The 24,870-nt window shown below is 31.0% G+C and overlaps 2 protein-coding genes across 6 annotated transcripts; one reads left to right on the forward strand and one right to left on the reverse strand.

The window, feature by feature from the left end:
* Positions 1 to 483: 483 nt before the first annotated feature.
* On the forward strand, positions 484 to 2,919 carry LOC148198172 (protein phosphatase 2C 37-like). 2 transcript variants are annotated; one of them, XM_088116369.1, is made up of 4 exons: positions 484 to 1,445; positions 1,537 to 1,851; positions 1,965 to 2,100; positions 2,208 to 2,919. In XM_088116369.1, the coding sequence occupies exons 1-4, from the start codon at positions 993 to 995 to the stop codon at positions 2,570 to 2,572; spliced, it is 1,269 nt and encodes a 422-aa protein (XP_087972495.1). In that variant the 5' UTR covers positions 484 to 992; the 3' UTR covers positions 2,573 to 2,919. The 2 variants fall into 2 exon arrangements, with proteins under 2 accessions (XP_087972495.1, XP_087972496.1); XM_088116370.1 differs by having other exon boundaries at positions 491 to 1,445; positions 1,995 to 2,100.
* Positions 2,920 to 13,091: 10,172 nt separating this feature from the next.
* LOC124831893 (protein HESO1) lies at positions 13,092 to 21,169 on the reverse strand. 4 transcript variants are annotated; one of them, XM_047305992.2, is made up of 9 exons: positions 21,027 to 21,169; positions 19,612 to 19,888; positions 18,457 to 18,621; positions 17,767 to 17,945; positions 17,594 to 17,689; positions 16,594 to 16,663; positions 14,732 to 14,862; positions 14,202 to 14,312; positions 13,092 to 14,026 (listed from the first exon to the last, which is right to left on the reverse strand). In XM_047305992.2, the coding sequence occupies exons 2-9, from the start codon at positions 19,748 to 19,750 to the stop codon at positions 13,340 to 13,342; spliced, it is 1,578 nt and encodes a 525-aa protein (XP_047161948.2). In that variant the 5' UTR covers positions 19,751 to 19,888; positions 21,027 to 21,169; the 3' UTR covers positions 13,092 to 13,339. The 4 variants fall into 4 exon arrangements, with proteins under 4 accessions (XP_047161948.2, XP_087948061.1, XP_047161949.2 ...); XM_088091935.1 differs by having other exon boundaries at positions 19,612 to 19,758; positions 21,027 to 21,163; XM_047305993.2 differs by lacking the exon at positions 21,027 to 21,169 and adding an exon at positions 20,156 to 20,994.
* Positions 21,170 to 24,870: the final 3,701 nt, after the last annotated feature.

Genomic DNA, 24,870 nt, shown 5'->3' on the forward strand with positions numbered 1-24,870 from the left:
AATCTCAATATGATCAATTATCTCTTCCAACATAATTAATTATATAAACTTTCTTATAAATTGGCATTAGGGTTTTTTTGTGTTTGTTAATTTTCATGTTAAAAGTTATTTACTTCACCTTTTTTATTTTTTATTTAAATTATTTGTCATATTATCTTCTATATTCTCAATTTCATTTAAAATATTTTTTCTCTTGGAATTATCTTCTCTCTTTGATAGAAGAACAGTGTAAATAATAAAGGCGCGTGATATGTACGCAAGCCGTCGTGACTAGCTTTAACAAACAAAGAATCTCGTATTCTGCTACGAAGACACGTGGTGACATCCCCAGCAGAGCGTCTTAGGGAACCGAAAAGTGAAATACAAAAACAAAAAAAAAATTGTACCCAAGAGTGTAACTACATAATTAATTAAGCATTAGTAGTAATATGGTATAGTAATTATAATTTGCGGGTGAAGGGGAAGCAGAAGAGAAAAGAGAGAAGCAGAGAAAAGAGAGATGAGAGTTAGGATATAGAAATTGGAAGGTAAGAGAGAAGGAGAGGACCACATGCGTGTCCGAAAAAGAAGAAGGGTTGGAGCTAGCGTGGATGGAAATGATTGGTGCCACGTAGGGATTTGAGAAAAAAGATGCAACACGTGTACGGGAGGGAAGAGAAGGGGTAATGTGATGAAGGGTGGAGATGGCATACGGTGCCCCTGACGGTGACGGGCAGGCTGCTCTAGTGGCCCCCAGCTGAAGTGAACAATTGCTCTTTCTCTCTCTTTTCTCTCTTTCTCTCTCATTCTCACCGCCTAAAAAACCTTTCTCCCCCAATCCCATTTCAATGGCACTGTCCTCTTCCTCGAAAGCCTTCCGCTTCCGCCTATTAGCGCTCATCGCTTTCTCTCTCCCTCCCTTCCCCAGTTTAACTATCTCTACAATTTACTCCTACTACAACAAATTCTCTCTTTCTCTCTGTTGATTTCGCGCCTATATAAAGCACCTCTCAATGGCTGGGATTTGCTGTAGAGTTGTTGGAGAAGGTGACACCCCTACTCCTCTAGAACCAACCTCTCGTCCTTCCACCCGCAGAACTATGGATATCGTACCCTTGAAGTACATAGCTGACATGGCTGTGCCCGACTCTTCCCGAAAGCGCCCCAAGCTCGATCTCAATGACACTGATAACCAACTTCAAACTGACCGGGAATCCTCCGGAACCAAGGTTATGAAGAAGGATTCCCAATTCCTCAACAACGAACAAGACGACGATGATGTTTCAGACACTAAATCCCTGACAGACGAGGATGACGACTCCGAAGATGAAGAGTGTCCCAAGTATGGAGTCACCTCTGTCTGTGGCAGGAGGAGAGACATGGAGGACTCCGTTTCCCTGCGCCCTTTCTTCTCGCTTGAAGGCTTCCACTACTTTGGCGTTTTTGACGGTCACGGTTGCTCTCATGTTTGTATTCTCCCTCTGTTCAACTCAGTGCTTGCTAATGGATCTGGTTCTGTATTATCCACTTAATCATTTCAATTTTTTCTTTCCACAGGTTGCCACTATGTGCAAGGAGAGGCTCCACGAGATTGTGAACGAAGAGATTCTGGATGGAGACGACGCTATACAGTGGGGAACAATGATGCAGAGCAGTTTTGCTCGCATGGATGAAGAGGTTTTCCGCCGCAGCCAGAGCAACCAGACTTTCAACTGTCGATGCGAGCTCCAGACTCCGCACTGTGACGCAGTTGGATCCACTGCTATCATCGCCATCCTCACCCCAGACAAGATTGTCGTTTCCAACTGCGGCGACTCCCGTGCTGTTCTCTGCCGTGGCGGAGTTGCCATTCCTCTCTCTTCGGATCACAAGGTACCATTCTCTCTCTACTAATTTCCAATTTCCTTTCATTTCATTTCCCAAGAAACAATTTAACATAAGGTATCTTTAAAGTATAACGGTTTTCTTGATCCCTTTCCTCAAAGGATAACCGTTTTTGGATCCGTGTTGTTCAGCCGGACCGCCCCGACGAATTGCTCCGAGTGGAATCCAAGGGCGGGCGCGTGATTTACTGGGACGGCGCAAGAGTGCTGGGTGTGTTGGCCATGTCTCGAGCCATAGGCAAGTGAATGAACAAATAGCAGCTTACTTTTTTTTATTGTCACTATTCTCCATCTTAGGTTGAAGTTTGTTAAGTTGTAATGGTAGTGTTACTTGTGTTTATTCAGGAGACTACTACCTGAAGCCATTCGTGATTTCGGAGCCCGAGGTGACTGTGACTGAGCGAAGTGATGATGATGAGTGTTTGATACTGGCAAGTGATGGACTGTGGGATGTGGTGTCAAATGAAACTGCTTGTGGGGTGGTGAAGATGTGTCTGAAGTCGCAGAAGCCCCCGACTCCTCCGGGCTCTCCTGGTCATGGTTATGTGACGGCAGACGGCTCCGACCGTGGTTGCTCGGATGCCTCAATTCTGTTGACCAAGTTGGCTTTGGCAAGGCACAGTGCCGATAATGTGAGCGTGGTGGTGCTTGATCTGAGGAAGGATCCAGAACAAACATCCACTTCCACTTCCAGCTACGTTAACGAATGAATGCAACAATGGATGAAGGGAGTGCCTCTTCAAAGCAGCATAATGGGCACTTTCACTGCACCGCACACCCTCTGTTTCCGGTCAATCTTCAAGGTCTGCCTTTTGCTTAATAATAATGTTGTTTCTTTCTTTCTTTTTTTCTTTCCAAGTGTAATGTTGTTTTTTAGTTTCAGAAAAGGAGGAGGAAAAAAAAAATGTAGCTTTCGAAAATGAAACAAAATCATAGGGAAATTTCGTTGTAGGGGAAATTCGTGTCGACTAAGGATTCAATGAAACCGTCGATACCCTTTTCTCTTTTGTCCATAATCGACTCTATAAATTGAAGAATTTTCCTTTGGTTCTCGCGATGTCTATGTCAATTCTATTTTAAGTTTTTCTCGGGAATGTTTGAACAAAATTCATTGCCAGAAGCATTTGTTATTCTTAATTTAACTTGTGTCCCATTTTGGTCTCCGTTCTTTCAATCTTCATTAAATGTTATATTTCTTCACACGACTACACAAGAAAGCTTCGTATTAAAAAAAAAGCCAAAACAATCACTCTCTCATTCAAGAACGGGCTCTTACTTCAGCAGGAAAATATTCACTTTCCAACATAGCTGTTTAGATGTTGAATGAGTAAGGAACAGATAATTGCTTTCTCTGATTCCACGCTCCCAAACTCTTCTATATCCAAATAAAGGATTGAAATTATCTTAACCGGCTCCATTAAGCTAAATATAGTAATTAACTTTCGTCTTTAAATAGTTATATTTGATTAAATTTTAAAATACTGGGAAAGAGATGCACTTTAGTACCATGTAACCAGTTTTTTAAGTACGTGAGTTCATCCAATTATTCTTTTTTGAAGTGTGCTAACTGAATACAAGAATAAATAATAATATGAAGGAAACGAGATAGAACGTGGTACTGAGCAAGTCACGACATCATGAAAAACGATCAACGTGTGAATTTGTAGAACCAGTTGCGTGATTAGTTCTTGGCAATAACAATTTGAATAATGCTTTAGTCAAAATTTAAAAGGAGCACTGACAAATGCATCTACACTATACCCCTTTAATTACATGCTTCGAATGATTTCCTCTCTTTTTAAGGATTAAGTTCCATCATTATTTTAATGGCTAATTTTAAGGAATGTTCTATTTTTTTCATGTTTTTGTCTGATGGTTAATAATGCGGATCTCTTAATTAATGGGAAATTTGCATGTTTTGGATAATTCTGAACATACTTTTGGTAGCTATGATAAGGACACTGTTTAAGAAATTAAACAGAATACAACTCTCTTTTTAGAAATCGTATAAAAGCACATTGAAAAATCAATTCTATATTTCTATTAATAAAAAATCTCTTTCAATTTGTTTATCTAGATTCTCTGCCTCTTCCACTAGTATTCTATTCTTGTAAATGAAGATATTCTTTCATCTTTTACTATGAAAATACATATAATGGGAATTCAAAAGTGGAATATTTTGTGAATGTATCTTAATTCCGATTAACTTACATCAACATATTTTTTTTTTCATATCCATCCTTGAAAGCACATTGTTAATATCGTTGTCTTTCTTAGAGTAATTACTTGGTTTTAACATTTATCCTTGAAACAGCATTGTAAGTATCTTTCTCTTTATTTGAGTAATTAAGCTTAGTTAATATGAAATTTACAAATGGATAATGATTTTATTAGTTTTTTAGGTAATATTCACATGTGTCTTTATAAAATTCCGACCTTTTTTTAACTTGAAAATAATATAAGAATGTGGATGAAATGCATTTTTCACCTAGAAAATACTCTAAAACTATACTTCTTTAAAAGATAAATTTCTTTTTCATTAGATGAACAACAGAGAGCAAAATACAAAATTATTATTGTCTTAGTTTGTCTTTGAGCATTTTTCTAAAACAACTATTTTTTTAAGAATTGAAAAGAGTAGTACAAATGTAAGGGTCTAAGATAGATAAATCTAAAAATTTAACTCAAGCTTTTTAGTAAGCCATTCAAAGATAAAATGAAATAATTTTAAGCAAAGTTTAATTTATCAAAAGGATTTGTAGTTTTTTTTTCTTATTTGTGATATAGTTTATACAAAGTTTTTAAAAAGAAGCTTTTTGGGATAAGTGGAAAGTGTTTTTTGATGGTGCCATTTAAGATTATATTGAGAATAAAGAAAACCATCAATGAGCATTAAATGATATTTAATGTCTTTCATTAATATCTTCTATGTTAATATAAAAGAGTTTATTTATCTTGATGCATTATCTCTAATTTTGCAGAATAAGTGGATAAATGAATTATAGCGATAGTATGATTCTTATTAACTAATATTATTTTACTAAGACAACACATGTCATGATTTTGATCATATATAACAAATAAGGTTAAGTTTTGATAGTTTAGTTATATCTTTTATAATTTCTAAATAAGGTAAAGTGAAAAGCAAGACAAATCTTCACAAAGATCATATGAATCTTTATAAGAAAAATTGTTTAGATTATATATAACGATTAGAAAGCAACTATTAGAAAATGTTAACAACAAAGAAATAGATATTGAACAAAAAGAAACAAATTTAATTTATTGGACTTTTTACTTTTTACTCACTCAACTCACGTGTTTATATTAATTTTAACAAATAGACCAAATCATTGTAAAATGTTTTCTATACTTATAATAGGGGTATAAAGCTCATCTTAGTGCGAGATATTTAAAGTGTCAAACAAGATGACAAAAAAAGTATTTTTTTCATTTATAAAATCTTTACTATGTAAAGCTCTCTTTATCAAGACATTAATAATTTATATTTTTCCATGTGAGATTTGTCCTTGTAACCAATCAAATAACTTTTTTATTGTGACAAAAGTGATAGTTAAAATATTTGAAAAAATAAATCATATGTGGCATTATTAAAAAAGATATTTTCTTTATATTTTAGGAGGAGATAAAATGGTTAACTAAGAATAATTTTTGTGTATTCGTTACAAAACATAAGTGATAATTAGAATACTTATTGTCAATTATTGATTAATGAAACTCTTTATAATATGTAAAGCAAAGCAATATTGAATGCAATTCATTGTTGAGATGAATTACTATAAAAGATATAAACATTATACTTTTTTGCACCTATATTAATTTTTAGTTATTGTTGAACACATATTCAAAGTTAGTTTTTACAAGTAACTTGAGAGAACGTTTTGAAATACTTTATCAAATGATCATTGTTAGATAATTTTATTGCCATTGTCTAAACATTTTTTAAAACCTATTAATCCTCGTTTTAGGAAAAATCTTTAACCCTTTTTATATTTATTTTCATCATCCAATTTATTGATTGTATTAAAAAAAATTGAGTTTAATTTTCATGTATTATTATGATAAATCACTTTACTTGTCGAATAGATAAAATTTATTTAATTTGTGAGTTTTAAAATAATTATTATAAATTTGATAAAATCACAATATTGTCATTTCTCTCTTTTATATATAATATTTAAAGTTTAAATAAAAAGAAAGATACAAGTGAAATCGTATTATTTACTCTGAAGCTTTTTCAAAGTAGATCCACAAGAACTTTCGGGAAAATTAAAAAGAAAGAAGAAGATAATTCTATAAATATTCTTATTTGTTTGTATTATAAATAAAAGATCAAAATGCTATTGATGTGTTATGACTGATGTATTATGAAATGTTATTATGATTATGATGATGAAGAAGGTGCGTTGGGTAGCAATAACTTGCAGACGCCACAAAGAGTCACATATCAAATTCGACAATAGATGTAATTTGATGACAGTGCCCTTTATTTGGGACCCAAATTGTCGACTCAGGAATGGATAAAATGCTGTTCCTCTACATACTTATATTCCTGTAGTTCTTTTCCGTACACCCTTTTTGCAATAAAAGAGACAGATCAATAAATGTTTTAAAATAACATGTTTTAATTTAATTCTTAATGATTTCCTTGTTTTTATAAATATCGTGACATATTATTTCTTCTAACCCGAAATTCAATAAATATAATAATTGATGGATAATCTTGAAGACCGAATTACGTATTGTTCAGAGATTAGATTATACGTACAGAAATTCACATGCATTATTGTGATTGAGAAGAAAACGAGATTTTATATACTGTTTTATATTTGAATAATACTGTAATAATGATGTTGTAGTCATTGGAAGTAGTTTTCTATTAAAAGGAAAGACGATTCTTAAACAGAATGAAAGGAAAAAGATATTTGGTTTGGGTTGTTGGTATATTATTGCACCATTTTTCATGGAAATTCCATAAATAAATAAACATGTGGGCTCGCATAGATAGTTAATGAAAGATGAACACGTAGCATTTGATCCCTCTTTAGTGTCAACATCTCTTAGCTGGAGGAGATTTGGTTGGATTTGATGCTGATTGCTTGCTCTCAACTCTATCAGTTGGGCCATGGACTTGTTACATCTAAGAATCAGTTTTCTTCTTCACTGATTTATTTCTGGAAAAACCATTCAATTGCTTCTTAAACCAATGATATATGGTCATTAGTCTTTTTTTTTTTATTATTAAAAACGATTAGTTTACCTAATTTGGAAATTAGCCTAAGTTTCATGACACTCTCTTGATATGGTCAAGGCTATTGGGGTTTGGTGATGCTTGGTAATTACGTGCATTTTGACAAATTGTTATATAGTAATGATGAGAGTGCAACTACTAATTGGGATGAAAATGTTTGAAGTACTAATTTGGTCTTAGTAGGTTGTCATGCTAGTGAGATATTTTAAACATATTTGCTCTATTCAAACTCCTTAAGAGGATCATAACGAGAATCATAATGTATTTCACAGAGTTCTATCTGGAATTTGAATTCCCACTTAGATTTTTCCTGTGTTATTCATTTATTAATTATCTCTTCAAAATATATTCATTGATACTAATTTAAATATTTTAAAATATATATAAAAAAGATAATATATCAATTTCAATATATTTTTAATGTTGAACAAAGGATAATACTAGAAAATCTAACAAAGAATATGAAGTTTTTATTTGGTGTTTTCTTCTCATCATATGTTTAATAGAAAAAATATACATAAGGATGACAATGGGTCAGGTCGGTTACGAACAGTGCCTACATGCTACTATACCTGCAAAAAGATCCAACATCTTATGTACGTTAGATACTCGTTTAAAAATATCTATGTTATTATCTGTCGGATACTCTTTTAAAAATATATGTTGAATTTTTTAAAATCTATGGATAATTGTAAATATTTAAAAAAGATATTTTATAAATTTTTAAATTAAAATGCAAATAAATTAATAAAAGAATATAAAATTAAATATAAATAAAATTTAAATTTTAATTAAATTTAATCTAATAAAATATAAATTAAATTTTAATTTTAATATTTGTATATAATAATACTCGCAAGTACAGATAGTATAATACTCTTATCCCACCTAATTATAAAATTGATATTAAAATACCTGCTATTCAGTTATACAAACTATTTGAGATAATCGTGGGCATTAATATTTTGCCATGGAGAAAATAAATAATATGTTTTTCATTCACATGTTAACATTCTTTTGACGTAACAAATGATCATGCTGTCTTTTTAAAACGTTGACATGAAGAAAATTTGTAGACTAGATTCATTTATCACGTTTGAAAATAGGTAATACTATTGAGACAAAAAGAACTACATTCATGGCTTTATATTAAGTATAAAAACCTAATACTATTGTGTCAAATTTTAAGACAAAAAAACACAATTAACCCATATTATTTCTTATTAATGTTTATATTTATTATTAATATAGTATGATTTTATTAGTTTATTGTTTTACATTAAAAAGAAAGCTAAAAAATTCTTAGCCATATTTCTTATAAATTATGAATTTTTATGATGAACTACGGTAGTTCAAAATAATTCTTTTACATTTTAAGTGATATGATTTGACTCAAATTGATCTTCCAAAATTAAATACGTAAAGTGAGTTCCTGATTACAAATTTAATGTAAAATAGGTAGTTGAAATATTTGCATATAAGATTTTTTGTATCAAATATAAAAACGTTACTATTTCTCAGTTCCTTCTCTTCTCTCCTTCCACTTATTATTTCATTACGTGTTACTCAGAAGGCTGAGAGTTCACTCGTTATAGTGATTTTGATGTTTATATAAAGTTTAAACGTGTGATGTGTAATAGTGAATATGGTACGCATTACAACTATTCAATATTGGCATGTGCTTAATGTCATAAGACAATTTCTTACTTCTGTGGGCCAACCTAATTCTCCAAAATTTATTTTATGATCAGATATAATGTGTTTCCAGCCACTCTCCCTATAACATCTAATCACATTTTTCAAATATATATATAAAAAATTAAACATATCATAATCTGAACAATTTAATAGTTTCTCCTACTTTTCAGCTTCATGCCACAGTGCACCAAGCTTTAATCCAAAACAATATCAGTAGAATAAGATTTTATAACAATTCATACAGCACTTCTTTCACTTTCTCTCTCACTATATATATATATATATATATATATATATATATATATATATATATATATATATATATATATATATATATATATATATATATATATATATCATTCACAGTAAAAGGTCAACCAATCCTGCTAATGATTCAGTTCAATTTCTACAAAGGACATTGGGAGAAATATGAAATTGAAATTAACATAGAGAAGATACAAAATCATACAATATTTTATGACTGATACATTAATGATATCAGGTGCTATACTGCAACTAAAATGGAGCCATTATGCAGTTATGACTGCAAAATTTTTCATAAAACATATGCCTTTTGCAACCTCAGCTAATGGTCAAATACCACATTTCTCCTTAGAATCTTGAATGACATTTCAAAGCTACTAGATACTGCAAATCTATGTTTATTGTTTTTCTAGTGACTGAAGAATCTAGGACCGTGTCCTGTCTTAGAACACAAATAATCATAGACATCATAGAAATTTTAGTTCTGTCTCTTGATATAATGTCTTCGGGTGAGATCCTTGAGAGGATAAGGTAGAAGTGATAAGATGTAACCTACAATAATGTTATCCTATCCGAACTTTATGTAATGTTTTATTATTTTCTTCAGCAGTTTACCACAACAATTATGTCCCAATCAACCTACGAAATTTAAAAAAAAAAATAGTAACATTATTTGTGCGTGTGGGAAATTAACGAGAATATGATACTGTGAAATATTTAAAAAAAAATGCAGCGTCCACATGTTGGCACCAGAAGAAAAATGTACCCGACTTAATATTAGAAGTCAAGATTCAAAAGAAATAAATTTGGCAGAATCATGAATAAGTTTTTATTCCCTTAAGCATGGTGCCAAAAGTTCAATCACTGATATGAAATTTTGCTGAGCTCATATATATTCTGAGGTTGACCATGAATAATGCTCTACTTTTTATATTTTCTGAATATAATAATATCATAAAGAATAATGACATCATAACTCATAAGCATTACGCGTGTTAGAATAACACTCAAATTAATAAATAAGAAACGTGTGACAACCCATATTTGGTCACAAAGTATGTGAAGTATCAAATTCTCTTAGGATGCATGATCAGAGACCATTTTTATCTTCCCTTGTTCTTAGATCAATCTCTTCATTGTCAAATTCTTTGTGGTCATTTGATTCTATCACATGTTTATTTTGATAGTTGTTACAGTTACCATACACATATATATATATATATATATATATATATATATATATATATATATATATATATGGGTTTGCTAACGCACGTACACCTGTTTTTCAGTTGGTACATTTTAGCAATGTGTACTAGGTTTTCGTAGACAAAAATACCCTTATATATCATGGATTCTAAGTTTTAAGGTTAAGGGTATGTGAATAATTTCATTTTCAAAACTTAAAAAACCAAGAAATCTCCAAACCCTTAGTCATCTCTCTCTTTCCTCTCGACCTTTTCTCTTTCATCTCTATCACTCTAACATTTTCTTTGTCATCTTACTGTAGCCCCTAGTGAAAAAATAAAAAACATTCGTTGTTAAACAATTTGTCTTTGTAAAGAGTTGAATCATTGACGTATTGGCCTTCAGGCAGAAGATCATTCAAGATCTCTTCAATTTCATCATCTTCACTAACCTCTCTAGTTTCATCATCTGCAGATGTTGAATCATCATCTCTAAAAAAAACCCTTTAGGCCAATTATTAATTCTTTCATATGTCATTATGTTTGTAAAAATTAGATAAGACAAAAATTATAAATTGAAAACTCATTATAAAATCATTTATTTAAAAAATTATTTAACTGCAAGTGTTTCTTATTTTTTCCAAGTGAATTACCAATTTCTTTGGATGTCATTATGCTTGTGAAAATTAGAAAATTAGATAAGACAAAAATTATAAAATGAAAACTCATTATAAAATCATTTTTTTGTAAGAAATTGTTTAACAACGAATGTTTCTTATTTTTTCCAAGCCAATTACCAATTCTTTCATATGTCATTATGCTTGTGAAAATTAGATAAAATTAGATAAGACAAAAATTATAAAATGAAAATTCATTATAAAATCATTTTTTGTAAGAAATTGTTTAACCGCGAGTGTTTATGATATTTTTTCAGTTGGGACTACGAGAGAATGAAAATTATTAAAATACCCTTAACCTTAAAACTTAGAATCCATTATATATAAGGGTATTTTTATCTACTAAAACCCTATACACATTGCTAAAATGTATCAACTGAAAAAGAGACGTGTGTATATATATATATATATATATATATATATATATATATATATATATATATATATATAAACTTCACTTTATAAATATTTTATAAAGTTAAATTAAGTTAAAAGTTTATTATGTTAGATTAAGATTGTCTAAAATATATCCTAGCAATATATATATGTAAATTGGAACAAAACTAACTTTGAAAGTTAATAATACAGAGTTAAATTTAAAATTTAATTTTAAAAAATAAAATACAAATAGAGAAACTTTCTCATAGATTCAATTTTAGTTGTTTACACTCACACAGCAAAAAGTATGAAGATATTAAATCTTTTCAGGTTTATTAATGTTATCTATGTATACAAAGATAGGATGAGTTAACACAGGTGACAATTTTATGGTAACTTAAATTTTAATTTATATTTACAATGGTTGTGAATTTTTATTTTTATTTAACAAATCAGAAACAGTCCTATTTGATAAGTTAGTCATTGTTATAGGTAATAAACCCTATTTCTTATATTTTATGTAACAATATATCTAAAACTTGAATGTGAATTGATCCATGCACATTATTTATGTATGTACAAGGATAGGTACATTAATCATGGAAGTTTTGTCTATTTTAAAAGAGTGCATGCTAAAATACAATGGAATGATAAAGTATTAACTTTAATAAAATGATTAAATTGATAAATTTAATAAAAGATTTTGAAAGCGAATGTTTGTGACTGGTATTGAAGGAAGCCTCCAAGCATAAGAGAAAATAGCCCAAAAATAAATGAGGCTTGACGTAAATTTCAAAGAGTGCAGTGGCGACAATTAGTAATCATGGAGTGCAGGAAGAAAAACCTTACATATTCTAGAAAGTCCAGTTAGCAAGAAAGTCCATTATACTATCGAGAGTTGAGCAGGAAGAAATACCCCATGCATTCTGGAAATTAAAAAAGCGACATCCTTTGTCGAAGCAGCTGTGGTATTTTAAATGTTTTTAATCATTACAATTGCTTTATGCAACCCAAAATTGCTTCTTACACATGTCATTTTTGCGTTGGAAGATAGAAATAACTTTTTCAAATTATACTGAAAAGTATCCTCTAGTTAAGAAATTCCAAAACGTTAATATCTGATAAAAAAAACCAACACTTAACTATTTCAAGACATTCATGATAAGATTAATCAATAATTTTTCAAAACAATTTAAAATGTATTTCATAATGTTTATGGAATGCAATTCCAAGACCGAAATCCTTAGCCATAGTCATGAATGATTGTAGAAGTCTTTTATTACATTTAGAATAGCATTTTCTACCAAAGGTAAAAATTTAAATATTAGTTTCATCATTCCAACCAAATAAGAGGTAAAAATACATCCATTTGACGCTCTAACAATATAATAATAATGTGTTATAAAATTTATATTTAAAAAAATATAAATATAATTATAATATTATTATTTTAGAGTGTCAAAGACGCAATTTGTTGTCAAAGGAAAAATAGGGACTGATATATTTTGTTATTGCTATTGTGGAGACTGACTACCCATCCAGTCCAAAGTGTGGTATGTAAAAGTGTATTGAATATTGAGTTACCATTCTTAAAATAAAACCTTCTGATACATTTTGCAACACCACTTTTATCTGATTAATCCATAATCAATTTCGCATAAGTGGCAAAAACAAATTCTAGCACGACATTTCTAGGCCTCTCTTTCTGTGTTTAATCTTTGTTCGCATACAATGCTAATGTAATGCAACACGGTAAACTAGCAAAACAGTTCATGGTTCATATGTAAAGTTGTGCTTTACAACAAGTACATAAGAGGTGTATAAATGTCAATATGATGCCCACCAAAACTTCATGTAATATCTACACGTTTAATTTTGATGCCCATGGGCGCAAAAACACCGTAACCCTATTCTTCCAAACACTTGTATTAACAAGTACACCGAGACAATAGTCAAAACCTGTTAAAAGCTGAACTGCTGAATGATATATAAAGATCCTCTTTAACTCTTTGGCCTCCACATCTGCTGGCCTTTATTCACCGGTACATGCCCATTTGAAGATGCATTGTTGAAGTTGGTTCCTCTAGGCTTCTTAGTTTCTCTAGGGTTCTGTACATGCCCATTTGAAGATGAACTGCTGATACTTGTTCCTCTAGGCATCTGTATATGCCCATTTGAAGGTGGAATGTTGAAGCTTGTTACTCTAGGCATTTGCATATGCCCATAAGAAGATGGGATGTTGAAGCTTGTTCCTCTAGGCATCTGAATATACCCATTTGAAGATGGAATGCTAAAGTTTGTTCCTCTAGGCATCTGCATATGTCCATTTGAAGATGGAATGCTAAAGTTTGTTCCTCTAGGCATCTGCATATGCCCATTTGAAGCTGAACTGTTGGAGCTTGTTCCTGGACTGGCATATTGAAAATGATGTTGTAACTGCGGTGGAGGGCGCATTACTCTCTGTACTTTTGGCTGAGTTGGGTGAAAGTAACTTCCGTTGTAATTTTGAATACCTGTGATAGATTTTACTACATGTGGTGGTGCTAACATGGTCAAAAGTGAATTTAGATTATGATTGTTCGAGGAAAGAAAGGAGTATGATTTTGAAAAGGCCTCGCTTATCTTCTTCAGTTGTCCTGCACTGACAGATCTTGCAGTATTTTGCGGCTGCTCAAAGGGATCCTCAACCTAATCAATCAAAATTCAGATACAAATATCAGTAACACAGCAAAAGAAAATATGCATCGTAGAATCTAGCATTTGCCACCACAGCATTGTCATGGGAATAAACAAACACAGGCTATCCTCAAAATGAAACCATAATGTCTCCAAAAAGTAGAAATGAACATATGCGGAGAATTACAAATATAGAGTAAGTCTTGGGTAACCAAATTGTGTTGTTCTCTATCTGCTCCCATTGTCCAGTGTACGGGCAAATTCCCAAATTTGACGCCCATGAATCCATCTGAGCATACTGCAGGAATATACAACATGGTGTAATAATTATTTTATGTAAATAATGCTAGAGGGCAGTGCTAGATTGAGAAAATTCACTGCCAGAGAGCCTCAACAACAGATGCTACAAAATCTCATGTTATCATTAAAAATACATGATATGCATCAGTACAACATTCTCGCTGGTATTATTAGGGAAGAAGAGGGTACAACTTTAAAAGAGAAATTGCAATTGGACAACAACAAAGTATATAACTGAGGATTGTGAAACATAATAAATATCTTAGAAAGAAATAAACAAAAAAGTTGTGTAAAATGTTGCATCACAGCTTAAAAGTGTATGATCAAGTGCACAGAAAAATAACAGATATTCAACACAGCATATAAACATCTTTTACCAATGCAAAAGAGTAAAAAATCAACTAAAGAAAGATTTACCTTTCCTAAGAATTCAACAAAAAGATCACGCACGGACTTTTTATTAATTGACCTTCCCTTGTTTGATATGTGCTGGTTTATACTAGCATTACATGTTTCTGTGATACGATTCTCAGCATCAGCTCTAACCCCTGCATAAATTACAACAAGGTACAGATTACACAACTCTTGTATACAAGTTAACTGACAATTCTAATTCCAGTGTATAATATACAAGTAAATTGACAATTCTAGACACACGAAGCATTTTCAACACTCCAAACTCAAATTCAAACAAAAAAGCAAAAGGTTGCTGCCTGGAATCATGCCGAATGAGTTTTTGGTACTTATTATAGGTTGAGAAAAAAATAGTTTTTAAACACCTGAACCGAACTAATTCAATAAGTTCAGTTATTGATCTACACATGTAAGTTATTTGAAAAACCTAGTTCTCAACTGAATTGTTTTATTCAGTTTAAACCGGTTCTGAACCAACCAGGTTTTAGAACCAGTTTTAAAAACTGAACTAGTTTTCTCTTCTAATGGATGATCAAGGAAGAGCTAGTCTATAATCAGTAACTGCAGAAGAGATAACATGACTGCGAAGGCCTAAATTTGAATGCTCTCGCTGCTAGGATAACTATACAAGGTTTCAATGTTTATCTGAAAATTAAAAGCTAAACTTAGTCATTTAGCTACACTTAGTCATTGTAGTCAAAGTTAAACTCCTGATTTAAAGGACAAACAGCTACACTTAGTCATTTAGCTAGCTTATATATTTAATTAAATTTAGTTCTATGATTAAATGAGATCATATTTATTGCACATGAATAAAGTTTTTTTTTAAAATTCACACACAAAAATCTAAATAACCCCTTCTGTAACAGCTTTGCAAATTTACTGATAATAAATGACAAAAAGATAAACATGAGTCTAAAGTCAACACTCCTAGACAGCTTAAAATTAGCCCAATAAAAACAAAAAGGCTATATCAATGTGACAATAAGCACCACCTATCAGCTTAAAAATACTTGGCCAGTAAATAGTACTGTGAGCATAGATGGGTGATTCTTCCGTAGATGGGAAAACTTAGCATAAAAATGGGTAACTATTTTGTGGGGATAAGCAAAATATACAGTATCTGAGAAAAAAATGGTTCGTTTTCAGTAATATTAATCCTGTTTAAAATTAACAGTTGGAATAAAATTGGACTGGTTTCAAAAAAACAGTTCAGTAAATTTTTTTGTAAGTGATTTTGTTTTAAACCAATTCAGTTTCAAAATGGTTCAGTTCCAACCGGTTACTTTAAGCACCCCTAACGTATACCTCAAGCTGTATAGACAAAGTAGCACTGCCATGAGGGAGAGCAAAAGGAAACCAAAGAGGGTCCCCTTTCCCCTCCTCGACCCCCCCGCCCCGCACCATTATCAAATCCCTAAAAGATTAAATAGGATAGAACAAAAAGAAATAAAAAACACTGCATGAGCTTGTAGCCCACCAATCTGACATCAGAATCAAATGTTTGTCGACCCCAAACAGAGCTACTCACTATCATTTTAGTAAATATCATCCAAAGGGCCCTGAAAGTAAAATCAACCCCATCAAACTATGATATTGATCACGACTTTCAAAAAGAGGATTTATTCTTCAAATACATGAAACGTAAAAAAGAAACCTACACAAGGAAAGTGTAAAATAATGTGGGGAGTAAAAGAAATATCATGAACATTTAGAAGTCTTGCCATTGAAATGACTGGAAGGAATTTATAAAATTCTCGACATTGAAGCATGCACCGAATCTGAACATAAAAGAGAGTGAATAGTATAGCTTTCTATGAATAGTGACATTTCATTTCATGCTCAAAACGAAAGATAAAATGTACCTTTAAGATCATCAACCATGTTGCGAGGGTATATATATTTGAGTGGTGGTAAGATTGCAGGAACACATGTCTGAAAAAGAAGGCAAATGTTAGATCCATCAGATCTACAATTGTGACCTTACTTTCACTGCTTTTCCTCCTTCCAAATGTGTATAAGAAATTATGGAAAAAAAGTATCATTTCCAATAGAAAACTTTGCTAACAGTGAATAAAGTGAAAATAGAGTGGCCCGTCTGTAATTATTATTAAAGCTGGAAAAAGAAACGTGAAACATTTTCTCAAACCAAATAAGCCCAGGCTAATGTCAAATGTTCAAACTAAAATGAGCACCTTGTAAATTTTTGGCTTAATTACTCTTTTTGGTTCCATTATTTACTTCTTTTGTTCAATTTGGTACCTCTAATAATAAAAGGTTCAATGAAGTCCCCAAAACTTTTAAAAATGAAAAAACATAACCCTTTCAAGGTTCAATCAGTTCCTTACTTTTTAAAAACTCAACAATGTGACTCTTTCATTGGTTGAAATGGATGTCGTTAGTTTTATATATTGTCACTAAGCATTGCTTATATAAATTGTATAGTGCATAAATTATAATTGTTAACATTTGTTTGTTTACGATTTTATTGCTAATTGGATGGAAAATGGTTACATTATTGCATTTTTAAAAATTGACAGAGTTGATTAGAACTTTTATTAATAGTGAGACCAAACGGAATAAAATAAATAATGGAAAAAAGGGGAAATTGAGCCTAATATTTTCCATAAGATATATACCAGAGGCACAGTTAAATTTTGAGATTATAGTTCAGGTAGAAAGATGAAAAACAACAATTGCGCGACATTCCAGCAAACACCACCAAAATAAATAACAGATGAGATGACATATAAGCAGAACTAATAAAATATTTCCTGGAACAATTAATAACATCCCCTCATCCCACCTCCAAAAAAAAAGGAAAAAATAACACAACATAAAAGAATTATGAAAAAGAAGAAAAACCTGAAAATGAAATATGACAAGTAAACTTAGGGAATAGGAGTTGAAAGTTCCAGCTTTAGAGTTATTGATTTTGTGTGCTTTGGCCCATTCCTTGACCTACGCAAACCAGAAAGAATTAAACAAACACAAGCAATTCCAAGCACAGCAACCTTTCTCTAGACTCAAGAATGTACCAGTAAAACCATATCATGAAAGCGGCCATCTATCTTGTTCATCCAAAGCAAAATCTTGGATTTCATTTGGCCTGGCAGGTTATTAATTGAAATATCACAAGATACACCCTGACGGTTGCTTTTAAATTTTAAAATGGGAACTCGTGCATTGGGGATGAACTGCAAGTTGCTCCCTCCACCTGTAAATTTATGTTATTACAGAATGTACATATTAAACATACTCACAAATTTCTTAATTTTGAAAGTAAAAGGAAAGCTATGACAAGTTTAATAAGCACAACTAATTGAATTCCTAATTGATTGATTCAACAAGTAATTACATGGTTTTACAGCATATGTGAAATTATCATGCTATCTGGCATGATTCAATCTTACATTTAAAATGGATAATATAGAACAACTCAACCATATAAGAGCATTCATCCTGTTTTTCTCCAGTCACTGAAGCATAACTTTGTACGGATTTAAAGCAAGTCAACAGAAAAGGCAGAGCCATCATACCAATCCAGTCAAAATTTTGAACAGAAATCATCTCCTCGTATCATAATCTTTAACAGGAGCCATGTAAACACATTACCCTACCCAGAAATGACAAATTGACCCAGAAATGAATCTGCCACATCATAAAAATTATACACACATTTTTATACTAACTTATAAGTGACAAGCTTCAAAGTATAAGAACTTTACCTTTCATTCTCAAAGCTTTTAAAACTTCCCCCAATAAAGTTTGTTTTTGTTTTTTCCCAGCAGATGAAATATGCAAACCATTTGATAGCTCGATTGAAATATCCAAGTCACCCCATCGGGTGAAGAGATTAGATACAAATGACCCAAATGGCTCAACAGTTGCTCCTGTTCCAAAAGTAAAGTAGAACTTTAAATACTTAGATTTCAAAAACGGAATGAATTAAAAAATTATATCATAGTATGTCACTTGACCCCATCCGGGATACTCAAGGTGAAAAACAAAAATTAAATGATGCAAAATTTATGTGTAAAGGATAATTAAATTCATCTCATTTTATTGGAGAAACATTCGTGCTCGTTGAAAGCTTGCCCATAAATTGGAATCTTTTACTTTTCCCCTCTTTGAATGAGGAGGAAAAAACCACTTTAGCACAATCATGTAACTCTAATAGTGATAGAACTGTAAGATAGATTGAAACATGACTAAATATAGTACTATAACACAAAAGTAACAGCAAACACGGATGATGTGTTTGAAGAGCAAGGCAAATCATTAAGAACAGAAAATTTGTTTCTTTTTACCATTAATAAACGGAAAGATTAATGACTCAATCCATTTAGATTTGAAAAACTTTTCTCTATGAGATCTGGTGCTAAACGTTTTGGCACACTAATCAAGAAAGATCTGGAATTAAATATTGGTTAATGGCATTTAAGAAAAAACCAAACTTGTGGATGGGGTACCTTATATATACAAAACGAAAAATAGAGATTTCAAAAAATTGGGACGCCTGTGACATTCCCTACAACATACTGGTGTAGTTCCACCCAGTTTCTGGTTTGTAGCAGAAATATACAGAATATATTCTTCAATCACAAGTGTAAAACACAAACAGAATATATGTATAGGAAGAATTATTGCTAACCAAAACAACTAGAACAATGAAATCAGCCCCTTATTGGAGCTTCATCCACCATATACAGAAGTCATGCCTTTAGATGGTCATGCGACATTACAATAAGTGATATCCACTTTAAGCTGGCAAACACGTTCACGTGTATAAATTGTAATTTAGTGAAGAATAATCCTTATTAGCACAAGTGATAAAACGGGAACGGGGTTGAGGGCAGAAACAAAACTTCCAGAAAGTTCACCTCTCAAGCTTTCCACAGATTCAACAATGCTTCTTATGTCGTTAATAATTGCAAATCTTATATTCCAATCTTCTTGTAATGGTGTGACCACCCGAAGTATATCATTTAAAGCAATATCCAACATACTATGCGTAGTCATTCTTGCCCCTTAAAAGATCAGAGTAGCAGTCGATAATGAGACAGTCTGCAATAATGGTTTGCAACACCAAATGGAAAAATATGAAGGCAAGAGGATCACAATCTACGAGCATTTCAAAAAAGCCTTGGAGAAGTATCCCTGACCAGATATAATTGTTATAAAGTTAGAGAATGAATTATGTGATCTATCTAACTCAATTATACATAGACACAAGTCCTATAACAAGTATATATGTAAAGTGATAACTTAAGAAGTCTAGATACAATATAGATATGGAATTATGTAAATTTTTAAATAAAAAAGGTCAAGATGGGACACAACTAAGATGCATTAACATGAACCAACTTTGCCAGCTTGAAAACTAACAGAGTAGTAAGAACCAATAGCAAATTGGAGAACACTGACCCAGCAAATGAAAGAAGAGCTAGAACCACCAGCAACTCTAGCAAATGCAGGTGGCTTCTCAGTGCATATTTTTCACAGATTTGGAGGCAGGGCAGTTGATTGGGGGTGTTTATGTGGATGGTTAGAGTGTGAGGGAGAATTTAAAAGAAGATATATTAAGTATAGGACTCATCAGTATGCCCTAGCACTAGCAGTGACCACGGATAACTTTTGCAGCATGATTTGGAAGCATCTTTTCTAAAGTATCATAAAATGCAAACATGGTAACATACCAAGCCATCAACTTAAACAGGCTGATTATTAGACAGATAAGAAATTAAATAAATTTTCCGTAATTGATAAAGGCTGATTACTAGACGAAAGTAAATATTTTTATCTTAGTTGATGGTTCATAAATTTCCTTAAGACCAAATCTTGCTGGTTTCCTCTCACAATGCTAACACCTGAAGCTACCCAATTAAAGAAAAACACAATTCAAATTCATATGTCGATTGGTCTTGTTTAGTGCCCTAGCACAAGCATCAAACATAATTAAAATCTCAGAAATACGCTAATCATGCCTGACTTATCCAATACAACGTCACAGAAGCACAATCTAACTCAAATCCATACCAAGCAGAAAAGTAATAACAGAAATCTCACAGAATTCATTCACATCCATCCATTACCCAATTCAAGTACCCAAATTCATGACCCAATAGAAAGCAACAATGGTAGAAGCAATCAAGACGACTGAAGAGAGAAACAAAACAAAACAAAACAACCATGAATGTATAAAGAGATAAAGAAGAAATAAAAACGCACAATAAAGAAAAGGTTTAGATTTGAGGAAGCTGTACAAGATAAATGAAGGGTGATTGCTGAAACTTACGTTGGCATTGGTTATATGTGTGAGAGAGGAGGAAACTTGGAAGTGAGTTGAAGTAGCAGTGAGCAAACTTAAGAAGAGGGGTTTTCCACTTCGAAAAAATTCAACTTTTTTAAGACGCGGAACTTTTCTACCATAGGAACCTTTTCCTTGAGATAATTATTGTTCCCAAATTATTCAAATATAAACCTAGCCATGTGAATATTTGTTTCAAAGAAAAGAAAAAGTAAATTTATAAATAAATCCCTAAGTTTCTAAATAATCTTATTTTGCATCACAAAAATAATTATCTAACTTCACAAGACAAAGACCGCGCATTCAATAATTTAATAAAAAGAAGTTTTGCATTTAGAATTAATAACTTCTCACATTAAGCGGATTCATAATTTCTACATTATAAATTAAGAGATGAAAAATTAAAAGTTTACTATGAGTTTAATAAAAAAATTAATTAAAAATATTTGGAATAAATTACAACATTTTTTATGTTTTATTTAATTTAGTACCTTATTTTTTAAAATATCAATTTGTTTTTTTTTATGTTTTGAAAGGTTCATTTCCCTCTTTTTTTTACTCATGAATACTTCTTTTCACCACTTCCAGACAACCGTTTCATCTTCCATCGGGAAAATATTTTAAACAATATAAGAAGACTCATTTCAAATGTAAATTATGCATCTTTAAACAAAATTAAAATATTTTCCATTATTGTTATACTTTTAATACATAAGTTCATTATAAAAATTATTAATATTTTTATACATTAGAGGAAAGTTCAAACACATATATAATAACATAGATGGTTATTTGGTTTTCCAATAAAAAAAATAAGTGATGTGCAATTATAAATATGTAAATAAATGATACACAATTTATTAATATAATATTATAAATATTTAAAAAATCACTTAAGACGTTAATAATTAATAGAATATTAAAACACGAATTAATATAATTGTTATTGGTGTGAAATTTAACAGGAAAATGATAGTTTCAAAAAAAGAATGTCTGCTTCACAATTAAGTTTGGTAATATAATAATATATATTCATAATTTAAATAAAATATATATAATCTAAATGTTAATATTTTGAATTATTTTTTTGGGTATGGACACTCAAATTAATAAATTCACGATATTCAGCTTATGTTGGGAGATGTTATTTGTCCTTTTTTTCTCTTTAAAAATATATTTTATTTTACATGTATTGACATTTTAAAAAATATATATATTTCTTTAGGAAAAATAAAGTAAGTTGTTTTGAAATGTCAAAAACTAAAACGCTAGATTCATATAATTTAAGATGAATAATTTCTAACTTTATTGAAAAATAATAACGATAAAATTATTTTGTTATTCTCTTAAATTATTATTTATGTTTTTATTCTACTTTTATGTTATTTTCTTCTCAATGATATAATGCTTAAAAGTTTATTTTTTCATGCTTATTAATATTTTTTAAAAGTACAATTCAAAATATAAATTTAAACGCCAAAATTGTTATTTTGAATTGAGAAATTCATAGTACTATTTAGAGTTTTTGGATCACACGACATAGAAAAACTCACTTTTCTCTTAGGATTGTATAATTTGAAACACTTCCAAATCACACAGTTAAGAAGTTCCGATATTACACAATCCATAAAAAGCCCAAACTAAAAACTCCAGTATTCGAAACAAAAAAATTTATACTCGAAAACTCAATAAATCTAACTGTCAACACTTATTCTGTGAAGAACAAAAACCACAAACCACAAATGTTGCATCTGTACTTAGAAAAACCTTCATTGCCATCTAATAGAAGAGCAAAATTGCAATTGCATGTTAAAGATAAAATTGTTTGACTATATAAATAAAGTTTCACTATTTAGAACAATCAACCATGTCTTAATTTTTTCAAAATGTGAAACAGTAAGTTTTTTTCTATCAAAGGACATTTAACTTAAGAAATTTAATTTAATTTAGAAAATTTAACGAGTCTTGCTTAAGTTATATTGTTCTCCAAATCTCAAGATGCATTCTCCTTCATCGTTCTTTTAGCTTAGTTTCTAATCATGTTCCTGTTTCTCTGCGAATTCCTGTGATATAGAAAAGTCTTCAAATCATCCAAATCAACATGTAGTCTCATGTTTTACAAGTGTAATATACCTGTTTGTAGTAAAATGTGTTTTTGCAATGCTTGTTATGTTAGAAAGTAGCATAGACTTCCATCTTTGGTGCAAATTGAAATTTAGATATCATAAATTGGAATTTAGATATCATAAACACATCTTTTTAGGTGACGTAAAGACTGTAAATGTCTTTCTCACTGAAAAAATTATATCTCCAAAAAAAGTTTTTAATTAATTTGGATTTTCTTTTCATGCACTTTTTCCCTCCATAACAACTCAATCTCGTGCTCTCTCCTCTCCTCTTCCTTTACACTTATTGTTGATGATTTTCAAATCACTGTACATAATTCTAATGGGTCCAAACCTTTTTGTTCTTCCTCACAATTAGAAAAATCCATTGAGTCAAAGTACTCACCTCTCCAACATTGTGTCATCTTCTAATATAGGCTTTAAGTGTGTTCCTCTACCTCAAAACACATCCCATGCAAAACCAAATATAATTTAAATATGACGTAGGATTCCTCCATCTTTATGTCTTACTTATTGTGAACCTAAGAATATAAAGACTTAACTAATCCAAAATGGTTTTGTGCTACGAATATACTCCTTTGATTAAAAACAACAATTCTGCATTAGTTACTCTTCCTCCAAACAAAACAAATATTGGATAAAAGTGGATTTTTAGAGTAAAAGAAAATGCAGATGACAATTAGCAGGTATAAAACTAAACTTTTAGCAAAAGGTTTTCATCAACAACACGGTTCTCTCTTGTTATAAAATCAGTCACAATCAAGATTATAATTACTCTTGTTATCACAGTTGAAAATAAGACTGATTTATTATTCTCAATCATGAAAATACATTCTCATATCCTCTATTTGTAATAATCTAATCCTTCTAAAAATGGAAATAGGGAAACTAGAAAAACAAAATAAAATAAAAGATTATATATCTATATTTTCTAATTAAGAAGATTCTACAGATATTTTCTCTAATTACAACAATCACTAACAAGTGGGATCTATTACACCTACATGTCAACTATACACTCTTAAATGATCTTCTTGATGAAACCATATATAGGCAACAACAAACTAGTATTGGACAAGATAATAAATCTTTAGTGTGCTAACTCAACCAATATTTGTATAGTTTATAACAAACTCCAGGACAATGGTTTGGACAGCTACAAATCAGCATATTCCAGCCAGGATCAATGGTTAGATGCCTTGCCCAAACTACTCTTCCAACTAGATTTATGTTCCTAGGAGACCAACTCAAACTAGTCGAGTCTCTTCTCAAAACTCAACCACCTTAAGTTTATGGAGGGGGATATGAATATTGAATGTAGGAGTAGTTATTCTCCTTGGGAGTTATCTTTCTACTAATATTTGTTTGAAGGCGTGAGAATTAGTTAGTTAGTTATTGACAATTGTATTTGTAAATATTTTGGTATCTCTACAAATTTTCTCATTGCACTCAATCTAAAAACATGAAGAAAAAAATTGATAGCAATTCATACTCTCTTTTATTCTTCAATGTTTTTTCTTTCAATGTCTCTTATGGTGGTGCTAATAGTGCTGATATAATGGTAGTTGCCACAATGAAGATAATGTAGTAATAGTAATAACAACAATGATACTTGCAATAATAATGGTGATAACAAAAGTTATGATAACAATAATGAATGTAGTCGTAGTGAATATAGCAACCATGACGGTGGAGCTAGCTAACAA

Source organism: Vigna umbellata, chromosome 5 (genome assembly GCF_029865625.1).
Source record: "Vigna umbellata cultivar VRB3 chromosome 5, Vumbellata_1.0, whole genome shotgun sequence".
In the NCBI taxonomy this organism is placed as follows: Eukaryota; Viridiplantae; Streptophyta; class Magnoliopsida; order Fabales; family Fabaceae; genus Vigna; species Vigna umbellata.